The 27820-nt window shown below is 36.8% G+C and overlaps 1 protein-coding gene across 6 annotated transcripts; it reads right to left on the reverse strand.

Annotated features, from left to right (window-relative positions):
• Positions 1 to 18003: 18003 nt before the first annotated feature.
• LOC147509197 (anaphase-promoting complex subunit 6-like) lies at positions 18004 to 21287 on the reverse strand. 6 transcript variants are annotated; one of them, XM_086601496.1, is made up of 9 exons: positions 21219 to 21287; positions 21038 to 21107; positions 20840 to 20956; positions 19813 to 19947; positions 19661 to 19724; positions 19536 to 19575; positions 19121 to 19381; positions 18892 to 19017; positions 18004 to 18701 (listed from the first exon to the last, which is right to left on the reverse strand). In XM_086601496.1, exons 3-9 carry the CDS (start codon positions 20948 to 20950, stop codon positions 18698 to 18700), a joined length of 741 nt encoding a protein of 246 aa, XP_086457622.1. In that variant the 5' UTR covers positions 20951 to 20956; positions 21038 to 21107; positions 21219 to 21287; the 3' UTR covers positions 18004 to 18697. The 6 variants fall into 6 exon arrangements, with proteins under 6 accessions (XP_086457622.1, XP_086457623.1, XP_086457625.1 ...); XM_086601497.1 differs by lacking the exon at positions 21219 to 21287 and adding an exon at positions 20213 to 20409 and having other exon boundaries at positions 21038 to 21176; XM_086601499.1 differs by lacking the exons at positions 21038 to 21107; positions 21219 to 21287 and adding an exon at positions 20213 to 20345 and having other exon boundaries at positions 20840 to 20958.
• Between the last annotated feature and the right edge of the window lie 6533 nt (positions 21288 to 27820).

Below are 27820 nucleotides of genomic sequence, written 5' to 3' on the forward strand. Positions count from 1 at the left end.
TTGTTATCAACCACTCTTCCAGAATGGAGAGTGGTGATGGCATTTAGGTCACCTACGATTGTAGTTTCCGTACTAGTATCACCATTTACTTCAAAGGTCGTGGTTTGCTATTTTAGGGTTTGGTATAAACATTCCGGAAACACGCCTTTTGGTTGGGTTTTCTCTTGGGCTAATTGTTGTATGCCCTGATTTATGGATTGTAAGATCTGTTGGTTTGATTGAGTCATTGTTTGGAAAAGTTGTTGGGTAACCTATATAAAGGCGTCGATACGATCCGGTTGTGTAGGTGTAGTAGTCACAGGTGGTGCGACTGGAACTATCTCACGTTGATTATTTATGGGTGGGTTGTGATAGTTACTATTGTTAACCGGAACGATACCTCTATTGGTATTATAACTATTATAATTACCCTGACCTTGTCGTGGTTGCGCTTGGTTGTTATAATTATTATAATTCCCCGACCTTGTCCTTGTCTAGGTGGAGCTTGGTTATAATTGTTTGCTTGCCTAACATTTTGGTTATTAAACCCTGGAGGTGTAACTTGTTGATTGTTTCGCCAACTAAAGTTGGGATGTTGTCTCCATGGGGCATTAGGAATAGGATAGATATTAATGGAGCAAACATTATCTTGCTCTAATTGTTGTTGTTCATAGGCGAGAGGACAATAGAGTCGGGGGTGCTCGGGACTCAAACGAAATTACATGGGTTGGAGTTTACATTCATGACGGGGATAGGCTTTTGTTGAACAGAAATAGCCTCAACCTTTTTAGTTAGAGATTCGATTAAATTTTTAAGTTCTGGATCGGGTTTCATTTCAAACATACCGTGGCCTTAATCATTGTTGAAGAAGAAGCGAGAGCGGGGGATATCATCACTACCCCCAATTATTATTGCGTTTAGTTTGATCTTCTAAAATTTGTAAGCCTCAGGCTCCTTTACTTAGGAAACTACCCCATTCATTATGTCAAGGACTTCTTTATGGTGGTGTAGAAGTCCTTTGAAAAGGCAACGAACTAACGTGTCTTTTGCTAGGTTATGGTGTGGACACTCTATAAGCAGATCGGTGAAACGATTCCAAGCCTCTAAAATGATTCATGAGGATTCTCGCCGAAAAAATGAATCTTGGAAAGCATCTCATCCGTCTTTAGGGGTGGGTAAAAATGTTCCATAAACAGTGAACACGTTTAGCCCACGAGTCCACGAGTTAGCGCCAGGCGCTTAACCAAGACAACGCCTTATCGGCTAAAGTGAAGGGAAATACCCTCGGTTTAATTTGTTCGCACCAATCGTAGGATGATGGAATGTTGTAAGGACTTGTTCAATCCTACGCATGTGTTGATAAGGTTTTTCATGGTTTAAACCATGGAAAACGGGTAACAAATTAAATATGTTTGGGGGAATTCGAAAATCCCCCACTGGGTCTGCTAGAACGATGCAAGATTTAGGGCTATCGCTCAAGGCTTTGTAAAAGTCGGAGAGAGAGAGTCTCTTTCTTCACCATTATGTCAGGTGTGGTGGGTGGGATAATAGCTAGAGGTGTAGTGATTGATATACTCGATAGACTTGTTTGTTGACGTTGACGGTTAATTACGTTCGGTGTTTTTCTCCGACCAGACCTTAATCTCATGCAAGTCTAAGTCTAAACACGACAACCCTCCAAACAATCTTGATATATTAGTATAAACCTCTAACTGGAGATGCGAGGTATGGAAGAAAGGAATACCTGATTGCGTCCTTGCTTCGCTTATGAATAGCATCTTGTTTACGCGTGTTCGGCCAGGTATATAACAAGTTAGAACACTGAAAAACTTAAAAACTTGAAGTTCAAACAAACAAACCCGCGTGGAAATTCGGCAAAATTCACTTAGAGTGGCCGGCTCACTTTCACGCGCTCTTCGCTCCGTGTAACTTCAAGTTACAGTGTTTTAGGGCGGGTCGCGCTCGATTTGGGCGCGGGTCGCGCTCAAGGTTCCAGGCGTTTGAGCGCAGGTGCGCTCCGTTTGGAGGTCGCGCTTAGCGTAATTTTTCGCAGAACTTTTCAATGCTGAAACGGACAACCACAGTATGAATCAAACAAGGGTGGGTGGGTTTAATGGGACTTAAAAATGACTAATTATACTATGAAAACAATGCTAAAGGTAACTAAGATGGCAGCGGCGCCATTTGATAAAGATAAAAATGATAAAGTTTACCTACGAAATGAACGATGAAACTCAAGACGTAAGTAAACTAAAACTTATTACTAGCTTAATTTATCAAGTTTTCTACTCTCAATTCTATCGAAATAGAGTGGAGTAACAAATTCGTTCCACTCCTAGTTCTCTAGCATGGAATGTTTTCTAGTCAAATTAATCCCCCTTAAGTCTAATGAGAGGTTTACGAGGGGAATTCTATACTACGAGGTGGATTCAATTAACAAGTTACGAATAACGAAATGAGAGGCAACTAAGGGTTTTAATCTAGATAAAGAATTAAAGGGAATTGAATCCACCTTAACTCGACTTAATCCTACTAACAAAGACTCGTCGTGATTTAAATTAAATGTTTCGCATATCAAAATAGTAATTATAATCCCTAATTATACATGGCATTTCTACAAATTCATAACTAGCATGTGAGCGATTAAACTCATTCTCATGGTGAATTAATCGTTTCTAGAGTGGAATAATTATCACGACGATTTCTAAGTTTAACAAAGATCAAGCGTCATCAAGGCTTCTTCAACCCCTCTAATGGAGGTTTAGCCTTGATTCATACTACTATCATTCCCCATTGATTTAAAACTAGATATCATATAAAAATTCTATTCTTATGCAATTTATCTAAACAATGATTGAATCTCAGGTAATAACTAGGAAATGAATAACAAGTAATAAAGGAATTTAGATCTAAACAATTGTAAATGACAAAAATCGAAATTGACAAACTCACTATTTTATTTATCAAACTAATGAAGAACAATGATTCTAAGAGTTTAATCTAAAACAAGAATTGAATTTAAACTAAACTTAATTTTATTTAATGAAAACTAGATCTAGAATTATCTATTGTTTTAGGTCTAACTAGCTACCATTAACAAAGACCTAAGCTTTTGTTTTTATATGTTTCAGATCCAAAAATCGTGCATGGGCTTGGATCCATGTTTTGGGCTAGAGAATCAGGCCCAAAACCCAATACTTTCAGTCCAAAAAAGCCTCTTAAGCTGCAGTTGGCTTCGACAGACTTTTCGTCCACTTCTGCTCCTCTGATTAGGCCAAGGCTTGGACCATTGGAAAGCTCTTTCAGAGCCGGTCGTTTTGACATAAGGTAGATCCACTTCCGAGGTCTGAGTCCAAAGATACGGCCTTCGGAAGTTCTGCTGACTTGTGTGCTGTTTCTGCCCGCGTTGACTTTGACTTTTCAGCTTTTACCGGGCTTGAGAAAGGCTTTGTCTTCTTGAATCTTAGCCTTTAATCACAGAACTCCTTAGCAACCAACCATTGCTCCTTTATCTCATCAAAGTGGCACATTTCTGTACATAATTGACTTTGAAGCCTGTAACGCATAAAAACACGTAATCAATATTAACTCTTAATTATTACTCACATAATTGGTCTAAAAGTATGACTGTTACAGGGTTAAAACTACACTTTTGGGCTCTTATCAACATGACACAAGGAAAACAAGTTGTGAGGGTGCAGAGAAATATGCACCAAAATGTAGCAAGGATGTGTATGCACGGTCGATCGAATCATGTCAGATTACCAAGATAATTAATGAGGTGGTCAAAATAATAGAAAAGACGGAGGAAGGTTTTACATGGTAGTTAGACCTACTCGTAAATTCTGAGTTGATGTATCCGTCCTAAAAAATGTACAAAGAATCGAATGTATCTTGTTGCGTGCTCGACATGTGGTATGTCTGTCTAAGTAGCGTGCACGACTTGCTATGAGCACAATGAGTCGAGATTGATTTGATTTTGTGAGGTATTGATTTTTTTAATTTTTATATGGGTGTGATTTTTTTTATGTTTATGATAAGGAAAAATACAAGTAATACATACAATAATTAAATAAGGAACTTCTCCATTTAATACGTGAACCGTACAAATGTGTGAGAATTATTTAACACACCACCATAATATGCAAACAACAAAAAAGTAAAGAGGAACGTTACATAGATCTAAACAAGTTGAAGGATGTTATGCATGATCAATAGAATGACAATGATAAACATCGTTATTAGGAAGACCTTGAAAGCAGCATCACAGTCCTCTTTCTCAATTTTTTCGATCTGATTCATAATGTGTTAGAAGAGTAGAGTGTGGAAGAAATTAGTGGAGAGGATGTAGAGAATGGAATGAGTGAAGTAGTGAGGAGGGGAAGAATTTATAGGAAAAATTATCTGACCGTTTGGATAATAATGGGGAAGAAAACCGTTGGCTTAATGGGGAATCAGAACGTTAAAGTTGGACCTACTTTTGGAATCAGTCTGTTGGGCTGTCTTATTAGGCCCAATACATAATGCTACAGAATAGTACATTAATGGAAATAAAACAATATTCTTAACGTAGATAAGTTCTCATTTAATACGTCCTAAGTTACAAAATTGTGAGAAATCAATTACCACATAATTTTACATGAATAAAAGGCAAAGCTGAAAGGACCAAATGACAAAAGTCATTATTAACCAGAAGAATTAAAATAGTTACTATGAATCCTCAGGGTTAGTTGAAGATGAGCCAGGATGACCACGACGACGCTGTCGACGAGTGCCCAAGGTGGCTAGCTGACTCTGAATATCCTCGAGAGACTATAACACTTGACCCTGAGCCACATTGTATCCGCGATTCGTTTTAACTCCAAACGGGACAAGTGAGCTACCAAAATGAGCGGAATTAAAATTTCCATCTAATGTTATATAGCCAGCTTACCATAAAACAAGTTTTGGACAAAGGAATGAGGTGGAAGTAGAAATCGCAAAACGTTAAGGGGTTGAGTCCTGTGAAAACAGAACTCAACCCTTATTTTTTATTTTTTTATTGTTTTTTTTTTCAAAGGATATAGACAAATGTACAAAGCAAGAGTAACGTGTTTGCAACACTGGATGGCCACATGACTTTCCATGTTGATGCCTAGGCAACTGTCATGTCAGCGTTGGAGAGAACTCAATACAGCAAGACTGTGGCTTAACCTTTATATGTCGGGGCTTAGGGTGTAGGACAGTACCATGCATCCTTGACCGTGCAAGGGTTGCAACGGTCTAATAATATTTCCCTTATTACATATGGTATAGCCTCAAACCGCCCCAAAAAGAAATCAAATAGCAAATAGCTAGGGGTTGGTCTAGTGGAATCCATTGCCTGCGACCCAAGTAGGCAACATCCGATGTTTGAACACGAATCTTGTTGGGCACTGCGGTAGTGCTAAAAGGAAATGGAAAAGACACGAATATATACATGGTGATTCTTTTAACGTCAGATCCTCAAGACGATAATAAGTCTTTTAACGTCAGGACCTCAAGACGAAAATGAGTCTTTTAACATCAGATCCTCAAGACGATGATGAGTCTTTTAACGTCAGATCTTCGAGACGATTCCCAACCCATGGGAGCAACTACACAGTGATGAAGTCTATCCTACTCAGCTGGTGTCAGGCAAAAATATACCCTATACTGGCAAGTATCGGATAGTGTTTGAAAACCTGGACAGAAAGGTGTTTGACAACGCATACACCACCCCATCCGTCGGGCACGTCTCTTATGAGCCAAAGTACTACGACCATTACCTATTCGTGAGGAGTGAGACTTACACCAAATGATTAGCTGAAGTTCGTGAGGAAGAGAGTAGAAAAGGAAGGAAGGGAAACTTTTGGTACCCATTGTTTACCAAAAGGCACGTTTGCTCGAATATCAGAAGACATTTATACTCAGTTCTAAAGTAGAGTTGATGTGGACAATGGTTCGGTGCTTGCAACCACACACTCTAAGAGATTTGAGAGAAGAAAAAAAAAGAGGGCCCGACTATATACCCAAATGGTGTACTTCCTGTTTTGACCCCCACCTACATTGCAAACGTCCATTAGTAGGGGTCTCCACTTTATTCGTTTAATAGATAAGACTAAGGCCCAATTTGCAATACCATGGATCAATGTACAGGCACATTAACTCATGTGTCTAAGGCTGAACCTTAGCCACATGGCTTGCCACTAACGTATATTAATTTATGTTCAGATTCGTTTCTTATCAAATAGATAATTATCAGTTGTGAGTTATATTCAATTACAATTACTTAAGCTACAAGAATACTTGAGCTACAAGGAGTCTCTACTCTACCTATATAAATACAAAACTACTTTTCATAAAGAACTACGTTATTGAGACTTGATCCCATCGATAATTTGGGTACGTAGGCAACCAAAAGGTATAGTCTCATCATTTTCTCGATCACCATCGCTTTACCCATTACTTTTCTACGTTCTTCATATCTTTCGTCACCACTTAGTGTTTTGATCATATTTGGTCGAAACATAATTAGCGCCGTCTGCGGTTCTTATTCAACACCATCGATCACGTTCTGCAAAAGTTATGATGCATACTTGAAAAGCTCAAGGTCCCGATGCAACTATTGACGATCATCATGAACATGATGGTCAATGTCAACTTGGTGATAACAGACTAATCCCTCCTAATACTGCCGTTCCAGCAATGCGCCAAATTATTTAGTGCGAGGTTATTATCTCTGATGATTCTCCATCATCTGATGCGGATAATGTCAGTCAACTGTCTCGCGAAGCACTTCTTAAAAAGTTCAAGAGTGTCCGCAAACAGAATAACTACTACAAGTGTCGTTTCAAACGACCTATTCCACTAATTGATGATGTTGTATCTGTCACATCACAACGTAACACACGCCAATGACACAACGGTGTGTGGGATTATTTAAGTGGTGAGGATAAGATTCACGATATTCGCAACAACCATCAATGAGTTCTAAATAATGGGCACAGAATTCCCCGACCTCTGCCAAGAAACAACCAACCACTCGGTTACATTCTCGGTAGACAAGGTACTGCTAATAACCGTCCGACTACACCCCAAGGTCCTACAGATTATTGGCAAGTCCCGAGGAATTCGGGTGGCAAACAGAATAATGGTCGCACTCATAATCAGAACCATCAGTATGGGGATACACTTCAGCGATGCGATTCTTATCATTCCGAACAATATCGTACTGAAGGCCCAATGTACCGACCACATTCATCTCGACACAGTCACAATGAATCTTCATCATTTTCTTCTCGTTCCGTTCGTTCCCATAGGCATCATCGCGACTATGATTATGAGCCAACTGATATGGATCTGATGACTCCTTAACGTGTCAGAGAAATTATTAAAAAAGCTCTTCTTGATAGTGATCTTTTTGAATCGACACTAGAGAATCTTGCAGTTGAAGATGGTATTTTGGACAAATTTTCTCTTGCCGTCCAACGGATGACTCATAACAAAGATTTCAAACAACCAGAGTTTAATCAATATGATGATGTCGAGGGCTTCCTTATGCTTCGTGTGATTAATTTCACGAACAAATTGGTTTTATCGGGAGGTGATGATACTTTGAAATGCAAACTTTTCCCTTCTACATTAAAAGGGGAAGCGTTGGTATGGTTTAGCGAATTACCCTCGCGATCTATTCATCAGTTCAAGGATTTAACCGAAAAGTTTTCGAAGCATTTTCATCATAATCTAAAACGTCCAAATGGTGTCCAAGTTCTTTTCAACATCAAGCAACAACGTGATGAAACTCTCCGTAGTTTTGTTACTCATTTCTGCCAAGCTACAGCTGAGATTTCCGAGCAGTCTGATCTAATGGTGGTCTACGCTTTTAAAGAAGCTATCTTGTTTGATAAAGACGGGTTGTACAACTCTCTTGTTCGGGACATTCCATCTTCGATGTGCATTTTATCAATGAGTTCAACAATTTATCAATGTTGAGGATGACACGGTTGCTCGAACTTCTCAGGACAATGATAATAAAGGAAAGGATTTCAATGATCAGCAAAACAAATAGAAGAATCCAACTTTTGAGCAACAACAAACCGGTTAGAAGCCTCCTTATAAGAAAGAAAACACCACGAGTAGGATTGGAAAGCCTTTTAATGATTTTGAATTAACTCCGCTTAATACTAAGTATGTGGTAGTTTACGACAAAATCAAGGATAAAGGTTTGCTCACTCCACCGTTTCCCCTACGCGACGACACTAAAACAACTCACGATAAATCTTTATGGTGCAAATTTCATAATGATTATGGTCATGAGACTGAGAACTGTAGGTCTTTGAGGGGAAGAATTAAAAAGCTTGTGCAGAATGGGAAGCTTGATCAATATGTGCAAAAAAAGTGACAACTCAAGCTTTAACTGTTACAAAACACAATGTCATTAAGGTTTGACATGCCATCATTGATTCATTGTCCAATACTCAGCGGAAAAATGCTCGTCGTTATAAAGTCAAATATCTTTCTAATTTTTACGAATTCAACGGGATCAATTTTGTGGAAGGTTTTCGCACAGAGACTATTGAAGACGAACCATTGTGCTTCACTGACCAAGACCTAATGGGAGTGTATGTTCCTCATTATGATGCTGTCGTGATAACTGTGTATATCAACTATATGTGCATACAACGTATAATGATCGACACTAGTAGTTCAGCTAGCGTCATATTTTATGGGTGTTATTGCAGTATTCCTTTTATTGATAACTTGGTCACTCCTGAAAATACGCCTATCGTTGGTTTTGATGGTACCACTACTCATTGCGTTGGGAAGGTTTCTCTCCCGATCACTCTTATAAAGAAGGAAGTCAATATTGATTTTCTATTGATAAATTGTAAATCCTCTTATAATGTCATCCTTGGTCGCGATTGGATTCATTATATGGAAAGCTGTCGTCTCAACATATTATCAAACCATCAAGTTCCCTTTCAAAGGTAAAGTCTGCAAAGTGCGTAGCAATCAACTTGCATCTCTAATTTGCCACGACAATGTTCTCGATGATTATAAGAAGTATGAAGTTGTTGGACGAACTATTCTTAGTTCCAACGCCATCAAATAGCAATTACAGCATCCGGGTCCTTCCGTCTACTCTGCCAATAGAAATGTTGAAGGACCCCCGACTGTCGATCCACTTTTAGAAGTTCAATTGGCCAACTCCCTGAAGAAACAACTTTTATTTTAGCCGAACTTCCAGAAGCGGAGAGACAAGAGCTTATTTTGTTATTGAGGAAGAATAGTCATGTTTTTGCTTGGCGAATAGAGCAAATGCCTAGTACAGATCCTTCTGTGGCTTGTCATAAACTTGACATTGATCCTAATGCAAAGCCACTTAGACAAAAGCCCCAAAGGATGGCCCCCGATAGAAAGATGAAAGTGAAAGAAGAAATTGATCGTCTCTTGTTTGTTAATTTTATAAGGCCTGTGACTTATCCAACATGGTTGTTGAAGGTAGTCACAGTGCCTAAAAAGAACGACAAATTACATGTTTGTATCAATTTCATGAATCTCAATAAAGCATGTCTGATTCATCCGTATCCGTTACCTCGTATATCTGAAATGGTTGATGCCACATCTGGTTTTCAGCATTTCTCTTTTTTGGATGCTTATTCTGGTTATCATCAGATTCCGTTATTCATTGAGGACCAAGAGTTCATTGCATTCATTACAGACCAAGGAATTTACTATTACCAAGTAATTCCTTTCAGTCTGAAAAACGCTAGAGCCATGATAATAGTAAAAATAGAAGTTTACTCCTGCTTAACTAATTATACTAGGCAGAAGTAAAAGATATTTTCTACTTAATGATGAAAGTTTCTACTCTCGATTATCTTATAATAAAACAGGAGTCAGAATTCGTTCCACTCCTAGTTGTTTAGATGTAAAGTTTTGATAGTTTTAAGAATTCTAACAATATCAATGATAGTAATGGATTTGTAATTATACTAATATGGTGATTGAACTAATTAAGATGTTCTAACTTATACTATGACGACAATTAAATACTAAGATGTGAATATGGAGAAGGAATTAGGGGGATTTGATTCCACCTTGATTGATTCCTAATATGCTAGTGTAGATTATTGCAATCCTAACCAATAAAGATTAATTATTTGGTCCCTAACTATTCATAACATCTCTAACCAAATAATAATCAGCATGAAAGGAAGTTTAACCCATTCTCATGGTGAATAAACTAACATCTAGAGTGAAACTCTTGAATAAGTAATAATTCTAACTAACACATCAAGTCTTCATCATAGCTTCATCAAACCCCTCTAATGGAGGTTTAGCTCAGATTCATCAGACTATCCTTAATAGAATGAGAAGAAGACATCATTGAAAAAATATAAAAACTTGGCTTTATTAATCTAATAGAAGAGAGTCTAAGAATTAAAACTATATTAAAAAAGTACTGAATAATTAACTAAGTCTAATCTAGGATATATAAGAGTTTGGTCATAGTCCTTTTTATATAGGAGAGGGCTAGGTCTATAAATTTGTGCATGGGCTTTGGAGCCATGTTTTGGGCCATTAAATCGAGCCCAAAACCTCATTACTTAAGTCCAAAAAGGGTTTCTCTACTGGAAATTACTGCAACAGACTTTTTGTCAATGTTTACTCTTCTGATTAGATAAAGGCCTAAACCATTAGAAAGCTCTTTCCGAGCCGGTCGTTTTGACATATAGTAGGCCCAATTCCGAGGTCTGAGTCCAAAGATACAACCAACGGAAATTCTGTTAACTTTTATAGCGCTATTTTTGCCCGCGTTGACTTTGACTTTTACACTTTGACTGGGCTTTAACAAAGCTTTTTATCCTTGAAACTTGGGATTTAACCATAAAACTTCTTAGCAACCAATCTTTTCTCATTTCTCTTGCAAAAGGGACATATTTCTTCACATATTTTACTCCAATGTCTTAAATACACAAAAGTACGTAAACGGTACTAACTATTATTTAATAATCATATAATTGGTCTAAATGTAATATTATTAAGAGGTTAAAACTATAGTTTTGGGCTCTTATCAAATCACCCCCAAACAATATTTTGCTTGTCCTCAAGCAAATATGATAAATTAAAATAAGTGACCAAAAGTGGAGTTCTAACTAATCTCGTTTCGCCGAGTGCGTTTGCATTGACCATATGCAACAAGGCCTTAAACTACTAGGAATTCCCTAGTGGACGAGTTGTAGCCTCGTGAGAGTTTTCCAGAGAAGGTACGCACAAACTTCATCTATACTACAACGACTAAGAAATAAAATTACTGTTTCCTTATTTATTTTCAGATATATATATATCTCACTAGCAATGAATACAAAATAATCAATTCGAAACCTAAGCTAATATGTGCATAATAATCAATCATCTATGGATAAACATATATATATATATATATATATATATATATATATATATATATATATATATATATATATATATATATATATATATATATATATGAATATATATATATATATATAAATGAAATGAAATGCAATAACAGGTCCGTTTATGAAACTTTGGAATAACGTCCTTAAGTAGGTCCTTACATAAATGTCAAGACAAAAACACTCTGATTTTTCTACTCAAGTTTCGCTCACTTTAGTGTGTAGTGGGGGCACACTTTACCTTACAATCTCAATGACGTAGAATTAAGCCGAAGTCGATCAAACACATCTGCCACTTACTATCACACTAATCTATTCCTAATTGAGCTAGTGGTCTTTATTAGGTGTTGTGGGGATTAGGAGATGGTTTAAGAAGGAAGGAAATGGATATTCAAAAGGACAAGTCTGAGATAATAGAGTCTTCATATTATGTAATAGAGAAAATTAAACCTTGTTCTTACTTTGCTTCTACACTTTGTTTCTATCCTTAGTCATTTTTTTCTTTTTCTTTGGCTTTTGACTCCTTCGATTATGTTTTTGGAGTTCTAACTTTTTATTTATTTATTTATTCTTTTCTTTTCTTTGGATGGAAACTTTCTTTTCTTTTCTTATTTGAAGCAACTAACAAATTCTTGGTTCCACAGGTCTTTCTTTTTTCTTTTCTTCATTTCATCTTTATTCTCAGACTCATTCAAAAATGGGTAGGCTGATTTTATTTTTATTTTGTTTTTATAAAAGGATAAAGGATTATGGTTTATGAAAATGTTAAAGAAAGGCTCAGAGGGGCGACTAGCGAAAAATAATTTCATATAGTTTTAAATTTCTGGCTATATTGATCCAAAAAAGGCCTAAATTCTCGCTTAGGATATGGTATCGTGATCAAGCAAGTGGACGTGTGATTTCTCTATTTGGAATTTACTTATCCCTTGTGTCATTACTCGGATATTTCACTCATAAGGCTTTTAGGCTATATACTTACATGATTTGTAGAATAAGTACTCTAGCCTAGATTTCAGAAACTTACTGCCAATACAAACATAGATGCTCATGCAATATATTTATGGAAAGATGCAATGATTATTACCTACATATTAACCTACATTTCTAAAAACTATTCTAATTTAAGAGCTAATGTGAAACTTCTAGACTATTATCATCATAGAAAATGAAACAATACCAATATTCCTAAGTGTATAGCATAAACTGTTTATTTATATTTTTGAATTTTTTACTAGAAAACAAGTGAATATTATACATATCTATATCCTAATAGGTGCCTTAAATTACGCATGTTTCTATGCCACCCCCAAACAAAAACATGCTTTGTCCTCAAAGTATAGAAATAAGAAGGATAGAAATTACCATTGAAACGCGTGAAAATTTAAGAGCACCTGTAAAACAAATTTAAAACATACTAATATAGATAAATAAAAACAGACGCAACTCTATATGAGTTCCACCCGTTATGGGGATAACAAGAATTAAATTGCTTGGGACATAAGCAGAGACTAACAGAAAGTAAAACTTACCTCATATCCTGCATTTAAGCGTTGTCGTCCTCTTTTATAAAGAAATTATGTTCCTTTGCATCCTGCCAAGCTATGATAATTTGCCAGGCCTCACGCCATTTATCATCTACCTTTGCTAATCTGTTAAGCGCCACTTGGTCGGATGGGGTGTAAGGGGTAACCCAATTAGGTTGTAGGCTCCACCCCCGCCAAGTCATTGCACGGAATGAGTGTATAATGCAATTGGTGGGTCTTACAATGTCAACCTCAACCCAATCCGTGAAACGGGTACAAAACTCAGGAAAGAAACATAGCATTATGCGGCAAACCAAGATAGGCATAAGAAGGTACTTTTGCCTCATACTATGGGCTCGTGCTAAACTAGACATTAAGGTCTGGGGAAGGTCATAGAGCATACGTCCCTCAGCTAGAGCAAGGAAGATATTACAAGTGGCGTCATTCGTAGAAGAAAAACACCATTCCCCTAAGATATTCAGCATGATAAAAAACATAACAGTGCCCACGTTAAGGGACAAGTTACCAAGGGCTACGTTATATTGCCCTTGGTCGTCTAGACGGAAAATTCATGCCCCATAGGTCTCATGCAAAAACTCATAGTTGTAGATCTACATATTATCTACAAAATAGCCCCATGAGTTTTGGATTTTAGTAGGCATAGAAAGTCCAATAGCAAAGGGCAACAAGAACTTGGTTAAGTCCATAGTTTCCTCATCAATGGTGACAGAGAACACTTGTTCTCCATCCGGTCGATAAAAGAACTTACAATGATCATAGAAATAAGTTGTAAGTGCAAGAGAATATAGTTCATCAGAGCTTACCATTAGAGGCTACCATCCTGCCTATATAATCAAGTCGCGGAACCAAGATCCATACGTGTCACTCGTGAACAAATCTTTGAAGGACTTCTCCGGTATGATTTGAGGAGATTTCATAGCAAACAAAGACACTCTAGAACTCCTTGAAGTAACCTCAGAAAACCCAAAAATAAATAAATAAATAAAAAATAATAGAACTTGTGCTGTGATGATGTGAAGGCGCGGGCGCGCTCTGAGTTTAGGCAAAATAGGGGCGTGCACGCTCCATATACTAGAAGTGCTCTGAAGTGAAAAATAAAATAAAAGTGAGAGGTGCAAAGTGAGAGGTGTTAAGTTGAGAGTGAACAATATATTTATAGAGGACTAGTTTCATAATCTAAGTTCCACAAGTTGCCCAAATTGTTAAGGCAAGATGATGGAAAAAGAAAATTTATAAATCCAAAATAGAAACAGACCAGATGCAGACTCCAAAATCAAACCAATAGCTTTTTGGCTGGAATTAAAATAGCAATCATCCAATTTCCACTCCTTGAGATTGCACCAAACAACACTAGCTAATTCTAGCTACACCAATTTAGCAACATGCTCACATAAACCATATTCTCACAATCTTGCAATATTCACTTCCAAAACAGGTGGATAGGGTAAAATACAATGCTAAACAAATAATGTCACCCCCAAACAAATCGGGAAAGTAGGATTCATGAAAAATAGATAGCATGCTTGGACAAAAATTTAAATTAACTTGAAATTCAAATAACAATTACTTACTTAAAAACAATTACATAATTCAATATTAACTACTTAACTAAACAACTAAGAATCCAATTCTACTAAAAATAGGGAGAAATACATCAAAACAACAATGCAACTAAATAACTAGGCACGAGATAAGGATGGGCCAGAGTCATCTGTCTTGCGTCGATGACGCTCATGCCTTTCAGTGTCATCAGAAGAAGAACCCTCATGAGGTGGCAAGCATTGTAGAACTTCTACTTGAAATTTTTGTTGTTGCTCCATAAATACATCCATGGCTTCCAAACGCTCATTATCATGCTGGACGAGAATCTCCATGTTAGCTTGGAGATCCTGGTGATTTCTATCTATCAACTGAATATTGTTCTGCAGATTAACTTGGTTACTGATAATGGTACCCTGCTTAGTATGAATAGCCTCATACTGGTTATGGAGAGTTCGCAGGCCACGATGAAGTAAAGAGAAACGGGTTATATCCGTAGTACCCCTTTCCAAACATCGACATCAAAACATGTGGTGTCTTCCTCATCTTCCTCATCTGATACTGTCTCAACACCCCTATCCTCAGGCAAACACCAATCCCTTCGAATACATTCCATATAAATCCGTGCATTTTCCTGCAACTTCAACATAACTCTATTAGTTTTCGGAACACATCCCCAATACATCATAATCTTTGTAATCAACGGGGAAGGGTGCAGTATATATACCAATTGATCTAATCTCACTTATCAAAAAGTTGAGGATGCAAAATTCATACCTCTTCTCCTGAAGGACCCAGAGAATGTGCAGACAACTCACATTGATGTCACTTGCTTTAGTGGTGGCAATCACATTCCTACCAACCTACTGAGCTACAGCCAGCTGGTTCTGTCTCAAAGACGCCTGACACACACAATGTGATTTCCTATTGTAAACCCCTTCCAAGACAGTCTCCTTCATCAAAGCCTTGATTCCACCAAACTGAGATTCCTGCATTGTGAGTATGAGGTCTCTTTCATTAATGCCAGTAATCGCAGACAGCACAGCTGTAGTCAATTCCCTCCGACGGCCATTCACCTTTACAAAGACCCTACGACCCTCTTTTTCCTTCTTCTTATAAAAATTATACACCAAATCAGTGTGATAAAAATTATCTGTTGAATACCACAACCCATTCCACCTCCTATTAACCATTTCCGTATCATAAAAGGGTGAGAAATATTGAAAAGTAAAAACTTGTTCTGGAAGAATATTTGGGGGTTAAGGAGCCATTGAGTTTGGATTTCGAAATTGGTGTGAATGCAAGGTGGGGGAAAGTGAATGAATCAAAGGATCGAAATTTGGAGTGAGTTTGTGTGGAGTTAGGGCGCGGGGGTTTTAAAGTTTTCTCTGTTCTGGGTTGATGGAGGCATGGCGAAGAAGAAGAACTCACGAAGGGGTTTTCTCTTATTTTTTTTTGAAGTCACGTCTGAGTCAAATGACCATGTAGGGTTTAAGCATTTGGGCCCAAGCCCAAAACAATTCGTAAAATGCCCATCCTGTCCTATGCCTTGTAAAACTTAAAACTAAAATATCCGATTCGTTAACGGTCCAATTTTTGTGAATGAGCTATGAAAATGATCAGCAGAGAAATTCCAATCCAATGATCTATAAAAAAAAACTCAAATTTAACTATTGTTGACATATAAGAAGATGGAAAATGCCTCGAAGTGTGTGAATGACATAAATTATATGATCAAAAGAAATATAAATTCATAGATAGTGTCAACCCGAATCAAAATACGACTAAACGACATAAACAATAAGAATAGAAAGTTGAGAGATCAAGAATGGAAAGACCAAACACCCCCATCCCCAAACAAATTTTTGAAAATATGGTTTAGAAAATTTGTTTTAAACGTGGGTCTTTTAAAGTCAGATTCCTGAGACTTGCTAGATTACTATTTATAAGGTTTTAATATTTTTAAATTTTTTTATGAATAAGGTTTAATATAAAGGAAAACAAGAAAACAATAAAAACATAAATCAATCCATAGAGAAATATGACTAAAAAACTGAGAAAACATGCAAGAGTGGAAAGTGTGAATTACGTTAAACGTGGACTTAGGATCTGATACTTACAGCCACAGATTCCAAAGGGAGGGCCCAGTTACCTTAATGGTGCACTTACCAATATATGTAAATGAAAGGAAGTACACCCAACATCAAAGGTCAGTCTTCATAGACAGGGTCCTGTAAAAGGACATTCTCCACATCTGGGGACATTAACTCGTGACAATATTTTAATCGTTGGCCATTGACTTGAAAGGTATTGTTGTCCTTGGGATTTACCAAGGTGATTGACCCGTAAGGGGTGATTTCAGTAACCAGAAAAGGACCAGATCAACGGGTTTTTAATTTCCCCAGGAAAATATGCAAATGGGAGTTGTAAAGCAAAACCTTTTGACCAACTACAAACTCTTTACGCAGAATATGTTTATCATGAACATGTTTCATGTTAGCTTTATAATATTTTGCGAGATCATAAGAATCACTACTTATTTCTTCCAACTCATTTAATTGCAATTTGCGCTTGACACCTGCCTTATCAAAATTGAAGTTCATGCTTTTTATAGCCTACATAGCGCGGTGCTCCAATTCAACAGGCAAGTGACAAGGTTTTTCAAATACAAGTCTAAAGGGAGACATTCCTATAGGAGTTTTAAAAGCTGTCCTATATGCCCATAAGACATCTGTTAGACGCTTAGACCAATCTTTCCTATCAGGATTTACTGTTGTTTCTAATATTTTTTTAATTTTTCTATTAGAGACTTCTACTTGGCCACTAATTTGTGGATGATAAGGAGTTGCCACCTTATGGGTAACTCCATACTTTTTAACTAAAGAAGTAACAACTTTGTTACAAAAATGCATTCCACCATCACTGATGATGGCTTTAGGGATGCCAAAATGACAAAAAATATATTCCTTAACAAAAAACACAACTGTCTTATGGTTATTGCTACAGCAAGCACTACTACAGAATGACACTTATACCACTGTTTTTAAGTGTGGTATAAATATATTTACCACTGTTATGCAACCGTGACAATAGGTGGTGTGGTATATAATAATAGCAAAACTGTAGTATATATGTTTAACGGATACCATGGTTTTTCAAAGAACCGTGGTTTGTATGCCCATGATATACCACGGTTGTCAACATAACCGTGGCATATAAGTTATTAAAACCGTGGTTTATATTAGTGTATGTGTTATAATACCGTGGTATATAGTTATACTAAACACTACGGTTTATGCCAAACCATGTATATATATATATATTATATATATATATATATATATATATATATATATATATATATATTTTAATAATAATGCTATAATGTCTTCCACTTAAAACCGAACCTGCGTAACAAAACCACAGCTTGCCTTCCATTTTTCCATTTTCCCAACAAATTCCAAAATGTACAAAAAACTATCAAACATTGCAAAAAAAGATAATAATAATAAAAAAAAAACTTCCATTAATTTTTTGAGTGCACTAAGAAAACAAACTTCAAATTCCTTTTCATAAATTAAAAAAGTAAGACTCATAAATTAAACTAGAGGGGTCCGAACATAGCTAAAACTCATCTTCATTCGCTTCCCGCTAAAACACCCCATTTTCCTGGATACCAACTCTACCACTATAGGATACCCGTTCACAATTTATCTCAGTTGATAGCACTATAAGAAGACAGTTACTACAACCATGAAGAAGTTGATAGTCAAAGTGAATCTCTTGAGCAGAATGAAAGTGGTAGTTCTGCGCGTTCGTATGTCGTTTACACAGGCACAAAAAATACATATAGAAAAGAGGCTATTGATACGAGCTTGTCTCACTAGGTGAAGCCACCATCATCTACAAGGAATACTGGGGATCAGAATTGTGGATGCACATCTAGTGGAGGATCTCAAACTGCTAAACCTTCTGTTTTGGACAGGTCTATTATCGGAACTGTTGCAGCACATTGGAGTGAAGATGAACCTTCTCAAATTTGCCCCAAGTGGTGGGATGGGAATGGGATCCCCAACTCAACTAACAAGTATAAGGAGGTATCATAAGTACTGCCCTTACTTTCTTCTGCAAACTAGCATCCCAGCCCGGTACAGTATAAAGGGTCTAGAGATCAATTTGTTAAGGGGAAAGTTGTCACCTGAAAAACCATCACGATTCACCATATTTCTTAATATAATAGTAATAGCAACCAACAACAAACCATATGATAATGCTTTGAAAATGGTGAAGTGACGGTTAGTGAAAGACTGATGTAAAGAACAGAAAACAAAATGAAAATTTACAGGAGCAAAACAAGCAAAATTGCATAGTAGAGATAGGTTACCCACTTTTGAGAATAATCCTTCACCAAATTACAAGCCATTAGATAGAGTTCATTTGAATGGGCAAGCTCCATAGCAGCTGTTAGATGCACCAATGTGCTTTTCAAATGGAAAGGGTCTCTTTCAAGTAAGCTGAAATTAACAAAGTATAAATAAATAGAAAAGCTACGTCATCCAAGGCTCCAAGTAACATCTTACCAATTAAATCTCTCTATGCAAATATTTACTAACTTACGCAGAAGTCAGCTCAAAATATTTTTGAAATTCTCCACTTTGATGGTAGTACTCGGCTTTACAGGCCAACAGATCTGTGTTGTTTTTCAAGGTGCAAGCTAAACTGGCAGTGTTATTCTCACAAGTTCTAAGGTGTAGAAGGATGTAGGATACAAATTCCAACGAGTAGAAAGATGGGCAATATATCATAAACCAGAACAGAAGTCCACAGAGCGACATTACCTTCTTCAGATTTAAGCATGTGATTGAGACGTTCCAAAGCCTGAAATACACCAAGGAATATAAGATAACATCATAAAGTGCATAATCATTAGAAAGATGGGCGTGACATCAACTATGAAAATAAAAATCCAGTATTATATTTTCTAGTCATGATTGAAAAGACTCAACGCAGCTTAATCTTAACATCTATATACCTCGTAACATAATGGATCAGCCTTGATAACAGCTTTGTACCTTATAGAGCATCATAATTCAAAATTGTATTAGTTCCTTTATGTATATCAAATACAAAGAACAAGATAGCATGACAACAGCTCACCATTTGGGAGCCTCGACACGATTTTCCAGTTCCTCATTTCCCTTTCCTCGTAAAAAACATATTGCTGAACTAATTTGTAAACCAAGAAAAACAAACATTGTCATAATCAACTGAATAGTAAACTCAAGACTCAAAATAAAGAAAGCCCTTACATTGATTTCACGGTCTTCCCCATCATTATCCAAGTACATAACATTACTATCTTTCAAACCAATAGCATTCCCATATTCATCAACTTTCGCATCACCCAACATCACCAAACCCTGGTCCCACTCCTTCAATTCTTCCTAAACACATCCAATTAAAAACTGACACGTACAATTATATACTAATTAAAATAATATTATATTTTACTAGGCATTTGGTGGCAAGATAGTGAAAGCGGATATCGCGGAGGACAATTTGGAAGGCGTTTAAGAGATGGAAAGGGAGATGGTAATGATGACTGAGGAAAAGAGCTTGGGCTTGCATGTAAATGTCAGCTAGGTCAGATGTGAATGCGACAACTTTATCTGCCAACAAAATTGCAGATGAGTAGAGATGTTTGCTTACACAGTCTCGTACAACTCCTTCTAAAATTGGATGTTGGAGCTTCTTGTCTGCAGTTTTGTAATGTGGAGCTTTAGAAGCGAGAGCAAAAACACAAGAACAAACCAGATCAACATTCTGAGAAAAATGAATGCACCTTGGGGGGGTAGAATGGGTCTCATATCCTTAGTGATTGGAGATTTTATGCTACTAAATATTGCCTGGAAAGAACCAAGATGTAAGAAAAAGTGGTCACACAAGCATAAGTAAACAAAGTCGAACAAGTAATCAAAGTAGGTATTCAGAACAAAACCAGTAAACAAACCAGATTGATTGCATAGCATATTTCTCTAAGTAGCACTCACAAAAATTCATCACATTGTATGTATATTGCAACTAAAACTTCATTAGTAAAGGACAAAGACACAGATGAAGAGACAGAGTTGATACAAGACATTGATAAAGCCATCTGGAAGACTTGAAGCCATCTGGAAGACTGGAAGCCATCTGGAAGACTTGAACACATTTTTTTTTTAAATATGAAGTATCCATGCTACTTACATATAGATAGAAAAAACAAAAACCTGGAAAAAAAAAAGATGTGGCAGATTCAGAGAAAGAAATATTTAGTCATTGAAGTGAAAATATTACCTGAAATTCAGTATTATTCAGATCTTCAATGGCCTTAGCAGCCAAATCTTTAGTCCTAAAGGTAACAAACGCATAACCCTTATTCTCCTGTGAGTCTTTGCCTTTCATCATCCCGACCTGCAATAGCAAAAATGTCAATCTTAAATCTTTAGGCGTAATGAAGAGAGGTAAAACCACCATAAAAACCATAAACATTACCTCCTACTGACTCACAAAAGCCCTTCAGATCCTTCTCAGAAGCATCATGCGGAATACCACCAATATACACCTCAGAACCATACAATCAAATTTCAAAAATGCATCCACCAGAAGGGAAAAAAACATAGGCAGCACATATATGATGAATATCAGGGGGGAAAGGATGATAGTATTCACTTACATGTGTAACTCCACCTTCTTGTCCATGCAAAACGTATAAAAGCTTCACATTGCCCTCGGAATATATTGCGGTTGTCCGACTATAAGAACAAAGCAGACAAGCATTCCAAAGATTTGACGGACAAAAGGCAATTGTAGATATGATACCGGAACAAGAATAAATACTCATCGTGATTTCATGTAATTCATCTTAGAAACACGTGTAAGAAAACAATTGTATCTATAAAAGTTAAATGAAGAAAAAAAAAATTTGTCGTAGGGTTGAGAATATCCCCCACTTAGTACCTCCCTCGGACACCAACGGACTACATACTTGTTCTGTCTATATTACAGAGGTGAGAATGATATCCACCTCATCACAAAGTGCATGAAAACTAAATAGTACAGTGCTCTTGAGTCTTCTGTGTATTTGGTATTAACTTATTCCAAAGCAGAGAAATCTTTACTTCTTTATAAAAAAAAATCTCCCATTTTCATTTCTTACTTCGAATCCATATTTTATTTATTTGGTATGCACGAATCTATCTAATCTTTGTTGTTATTATCTAAAAGGAACCAAACAATGTAGTCCGAGTTGACAATGCACAAAATGCTAAAAAGCTTTCTTTAATCCTAGAGGACCTGAATCACTCAATCACCCATAGCTCGATAAAGTTAACAGTGAAACAAGATGCGAATGCAACACGATTCGACCCGGTTGGGTATAATGAAGATGAGGTGACAACCAAAGATGAATTGCTTGTGATGCCCCCTCGCTGTGTCTCAACATGTTTAAGTCCTACTACATCATTTTTGTTCTATTTTCACTAATTAATAAATCTAACCTTTACCAAAAAGTAACAAAATAAAGAAAATTTAATCCCGAGGAATCAATTTGAGCCTAAGTACTGACTGCCCTCTTTGTTGCCTTGAAGAGTTGAATCTTTGTTCAAAATCTCGACCAGGGCGGTGTATGTCAAATATTCCGACAGATTTGTTGTATCGAGCAAACAGCCTACAAAACATTATTATGAATTTTGACAAACAAATTACTAGACGATAAATCGAGAAGGACTCGTAGTAGTAAATAAATATATCAACATGAGGAAAAGGATGAGATGAACAAAGAAAACAAGTACTATCGTCTTACACATTGCCTTAGATTTTGTAATAATGAGCAATGAAATTCAAGAGTTTCACGAGGTAATGGTAACATAATCAGCAGCCTATTGTAGAAGCAAATAGTAGTAGAAGAAGGAGAAGCTGAAAACTTCGGCGGTTTAGAGAGTCGACTTTATTATTTTAATTTTAGGGTAGTTTAAATTTTCATGAAATTTTGGCGTGGGAAGTGAAATCTTTGCCACCGATAATTGAATAGATATGCCGACGGTTAAAAAGAAATCGCCACCGTTCAAAAACAAACAATGGTTAAAGCCCGTCGAACTAGCCGATAGCTAAAAACTCTCGTGCAACCATCGGATAGAATAAAACAATTGGAATACCCCCGAAATATCAGTAGACGGATGGCCAACTAATACCTGACGGATAAAAGGTGTTGGTAACTAACTTCCTATGGTTATAAACCGTCGGGTAATCTTTCTGGACTCTGTCGGGTAAAGTCATTTTTTTGGTAGTGGAACTTCTTTCTTTCTTTTTATTTTTTCTTTTCTTTTTCTGTTTTGATAAACTTCAAGTTCTATCCTTTCGGGATTATAATTTGTCGAAATATAAACCACTGTTTGCTAGGAAACCGTGGGATACTCCATAACTGAAAAATGAAAAATGAATGTGCCATGGTATAAACTAACCAGATGTCACGGTTTTTGTAAATTAGTGGTACAAACTAAGATCCAAAAAATCAGATGAATTTCTACCGTGGTATACAAATATTAGCCACTGTTATTACAAAAACAGTGGTATATAAATTCATACCTACCGTGGTATATGTGTATTTCTGTAGTAGTGAAGCCATGGCCTCTATCCATTTGGAAACGTAGTCCACGACAATAAGTATATAAATAAAATCATGGGAAATAGGAAAAGGACCCATGAAATCAATGACCCACACATCAAAAATTTCTACTACCATAATGGGATTTAATGGCATCATATTACGTTTAGTGATACGCCCCAGTTGTTGGTCAACGAACACACGTCTTGTAATGAACTTGGGCATCTTTAAAAAGGGTAGGCCAATAAAAACCACATTGAAGAACTTTAGCTGCCGTTTTCATACCACTAAAATGGCCACCACACTCTTTGTCATAGCAGAAGGATAAAACCTCATTAAATTTCTACTGGGGAATACAATGACGAATAATCTGATCCGCACAATACTTAAAAAGGTAGGGCTCATCCTAGTAGTATAGCTTAACTCTGGCAAAAAACTTCTTACGTTTATTTCTTGGCCAAATATCAGGAATAATATCAGAAGCTAAATAATTCACAATGTCAGCATACCATGGTGCAGAAAAAATAGAATAAAAATGCCATCAGGAAAAGAGTCAGGTATGGACTCAGAATCACTATCACTATCATTGCTTAGTCTAGATAAGTAGTCGGTAACTACATTTTTGACCTCTCGTTTATCCTTAATTTCTAGGGTAAACTATTGTAGGAGAAGAATCCATCGAATCAATCTCTGTTTAGCATCCTTCTTGGCTAGAAGGTACCTAAGAGCTGCATGGTCCGTGTAGACTAAGGTCTTTGTACCAACCAAGTAAGGACGGAACTTATCTAAAGCATAAACTACAGCTAAAAATTCATTTTCCATAGTAGTATAATTTATTTGAGCATCATTTAAAGTTTTACTAGCATAATAAATAACAGTGGACTTATCATCTAGTTTCTGGCCTAACACAGCGCCAACAGCATAATCGCTAGCGTCACACATAAGTTCGAAAGGTTTAGACCAATCGGGAGGCTGTATAATCGGTACAGATGTTAAAGCGGCTTTTAAAGTTTCAAAAGCCTATTTGCAGTCATAATTAAAATAAAAGATGTCATCTTTTAAAAGTAGATTAGTTAAACGCCTAGCTAATTTTGAAAAATCCTTGATAAAATGCCTATAAAAATCTGCATGGCCTAAAAAGGTTTTAATGTCACGGACAGTCCATGGTATAGGTAGAGACACTATTTTATCTAATTTGGCCTTATCTACTTTTATGCCGTCACTAGATACAATATGACCTAGCACTATTCTTTTTTTAACCATAAAATGACATTTTTCCCAATTTAAAACCAGATTTTTATCCTCACACCGTGTCAACACCTTAGACAGGCAGTCACTGAAAGAATCTCCATAGATAAAGAAATCATCCATGAAAACTTCCATGAAGTGCTCCACCATGTCACTAAAGATATAAAGTATACACCACTGGAAGGTACTAGGAGCATTACAAAGGCCGAAAGGCATTCGTTTATAGGCATATGTTCCAAAAGGACATGTGAAGGTAGTCTTGTCTTGGTCATCAGGATCGATAATGATCTGAAAATAGCCAGAGTAGCCATCTAAAAAACAATAATAAGCATGACCAGCTAGACATTCGAGCATCTAATCTATAAAAAGTAAAGGAAAGTGATCCTTTTGTGTCATGGCGTTTAAGCGTATGTAGTCAATATAGATCCTCCATTTCATAGGAACTCGAGTGGAAACATATTTACCCACAGCATTACGCACAATGGTAACCCCCGATTTTTTAGGAACTACGTGAATATGACTTACCCATTCCTTATCGGAGATGGGATATATGATACCTGCATCGAGTAACCGTATAAAACTTCTTCCTTGACCACCTCTTTCATGGTAGGGTTCAAGCGATGCTGAGGCTCGCGTGAAGTATTTGTATTATCCTCCAAATGTATGTGATGCGTGCATACATTAGGGTCAATCCCATTAATGTCGTCTAGGGTCCAATCAATCGCGGAACAATGTGCCCTAATCACCCTAATCAAACGTGCCTCTTCATCAGTAGACAACAGAGAAGATATAATCACTGGATGACTACCATCCGGATCAAGTTGAATATACTTTAACTCAGAAGGAAAATGTTTAAGCACATGGGTAGGAGGAATGTTTAGAAAGGCTTATGGAGGGTACTCGTCTTGAGTAGTGAATACTTGTTTAGGTAGAAGGTCTTCAAACTCGGAAGATGGAGCTATAGAAGGAGTTAAGATATGAGTAGACTCGAAAATGGTGTTGACTTCCTCTACGTAGGAGTCATCGTCGAAATCTGAATTTTCGAAAAAAAGGAATTTATGCATCTGATTTTCTAGAAACGTGTTGGTGAAATAATCTTGAGCTAAACTCTCGATCATTCTAACTTCTCCATCGATAGTCGTATCAGGTAACTATTGCATCATTTTGAAAACATTTATCTCAACAGAAAGATGACCAAAAGACATGGACATCGAACTATCGTGGCAGTTTATGAGCGCGTTGGCAGTTGCTAAGAAGGGACGCCTTAAGATGATAGGAACAGAGTCGTTAGCGACTTCTGTGTCAAGGATAACGAAGTCTGCTGGGTAGTAAAAACTTGAACTTTAACCAGTAAGTTTTCAACCACACCCTTAGGGTACTTAATAGAACTATTAGCTAATTGCAATGTCATTTTAGTTGGTTGCATCTCTTGTAAACCTATTTGTTTATATAGATAATACGGAAGTAAGTTAACACTCGCCCCTAGGTCTAATAGAGCAGTTGTCGTGTGGGTACCCCCTAAGGTGCATTTTACAGTAGGATGACCAGGGTCCTTGTACTTAACTATTCCATTATGTTCAGATAGAATTGGAAATTGTTCATTTAAAAAGGCATCTTTTAGGATATTTGTTTTCCGCCTAGTAGTGCATAACTATTTTAGAAACTTAGCATGTTGTGGTAACTTTTTAATAGCTTCACGAAAAGGTAGGTTAATCATTAGATTTTTAAAAAAAATTCTAATCTCGTCAAAATTTGTATCCTTATTTAACATGGCTAGTCTCTAGGGAAATGGTGGTTTCTCTCTATATTTAGCATATGGATTCACAGGATGTTTAACCTTGGCCGTTTTTTTCTTGGGTTGTGGTTTAACTGGTACCTCTACAGGGGTAGGATCTTCAACTTCTATTTCGGTATCTAGTTAATTTTCATTGTCATTGACCACTGGTGGTGTATCAATGGGCATAGTTACGGTGTTATCAACCACTCTGCCAGAACGGAGAGTGGTGATGGCATTTAATTCACCAACATTTACATTTTGATTACTAGGATTACTTGTTACTTCAAAGGCTGTGTTTGGCATTTTAGGATTAGGTATAGCTTGACTTGGAAACACACCTTTGGGTTGTACTTTCTCTTGGGTTAAGCTGGCATGTCGGGGCCGGCCTCGGAGTCAGTGCAATGTGGCGACCGCATTTAATATACAAGGCCCCCTAAAAAAAATAATATTTGTAGAAAATGTCTATTTGGCAAATCACAAGCCCAAACCAATCAAAAGCCCAAAAAATTGGAAATTTCACAAATCACAATAAACAACGGAAATATCCCCTCATATTCTCTTTCCTCATTAATTATTTTCGTAAAAATAGAAAATAAGATATATATTAAATTCAGTATCGAAAAAAAGAAAAACATGGCGACTAGATATCTCTCTCAATGACTAGATACCTTATTAATTATTTGCCTATCAATTACTCAAATACAAAAAAATGAATAAAAAAAAAAGACCCTCATTTTGCAGCCAAAAATGCGAGAAGGGAAATATTTCGATGATCCTTTGTGTCGATGGAAGAGGGCTACATTTCACTGTTTGCACAGGGCCATTGAAAACTCAGGGACGGCCCTGGCTGTAATGATTATTGTATGGATTGTAAAATCTGTTGTTGAGTTTGCATGAAGGCATCGAAATGATCCGGTTGTGGATGTGTAGTGGTCACAGGTGGTGTGACAGGAACTATCTCACGTTGATTATTAACGGGTGGGTTGTGATAATTATTATTAACCGAAACGATACCTCTATTATTATTATTATTATTATTACCTTGTCCTTGTCCTTGTCCTTGTCGTGGTGGAGCTTGGTTGTAATTGTTTGCTAGCCTAACGTTTTGATTATTATACCCCGGAGGTGTAACTTGTTGATTATTTCTCCAAATGAAGTTGGGATTTTGTCTCCAGGGGGTGTTAAGAATAGGAAGGCTATTAACGGAGCAAACATTATCTGGCTGTGCGGGCAGTTGTTCATAGACGAGAGGACAATAGGAGTCGGGATGCTCAAGACTAAAATAGAAATTACATGGAATAGAGTTGACGTTCATGACAGGAGTAGGCTTAGTTTGAATAGAAATGGCATCTACCTTTTTAGTAAGAGATTTGATTAGAGTTCTAAGCTCGGGATCAGATTTAACCTCAAACATACTGGCAGCCTTGGTTGTAGAAGAAGCATAAGCAGAGCGGGGGATGTCATTACCCTCCCAATTATTATTACGCTTAGATTGATCTTCTAAAAACCTATAAGCCTTTGTGGCTCCTTTACTAAGGAAACTACCCCCATTCATTATATCAAGAACCTCTTTATGATGATGTGAAAGCCCTTTGAAAAAGACACACACAAGTGTATCTTTCGCAAGGTTATGATGTGGAAACTCTAT

Source organism: Coptis chinensis, chromosome 3, assembly GCF_015680905.1.
Source record: "Coptis chinensis isolate HL-2020 chromosome 3, ASM1568090v1, whole genome shotgun sequence".
In the NCBI taxonomy this organism is placed as follows: domain Eukaryota; kingdom Viridiplantae; phylum Streptophyta; class Magnoliopsida; order Ranunculales; family Ranunculaceae; genus Coptis; species Coptis chinensis.

Excerpts from the sequence above, each read along its gene's own strand:
- LOC147509197 (XM_086601496.1), bottom strand. The coding sequence starts at position 20,950 with ATGATGAAAGGCAAAGACTCACAGGAGAATAAGGGTTATGCGTTTGTT. Across the intron at positions 19,576-19,660 it reads CGTGTCGAGGCTCCCAAATG|GTACAAAGCTGTTATCAAGG; the intron begins GTGAGCTGTTGT and ends ATGCTCTATAAG. Across the intron at positions 19,018-19,120 it reads TATTTTGAGCTGACTTCTGC|CTTACTTGAAAGAGACCCTT; the intron begins GTAAGTTAGTAA and ends TGTTAATTTCAG.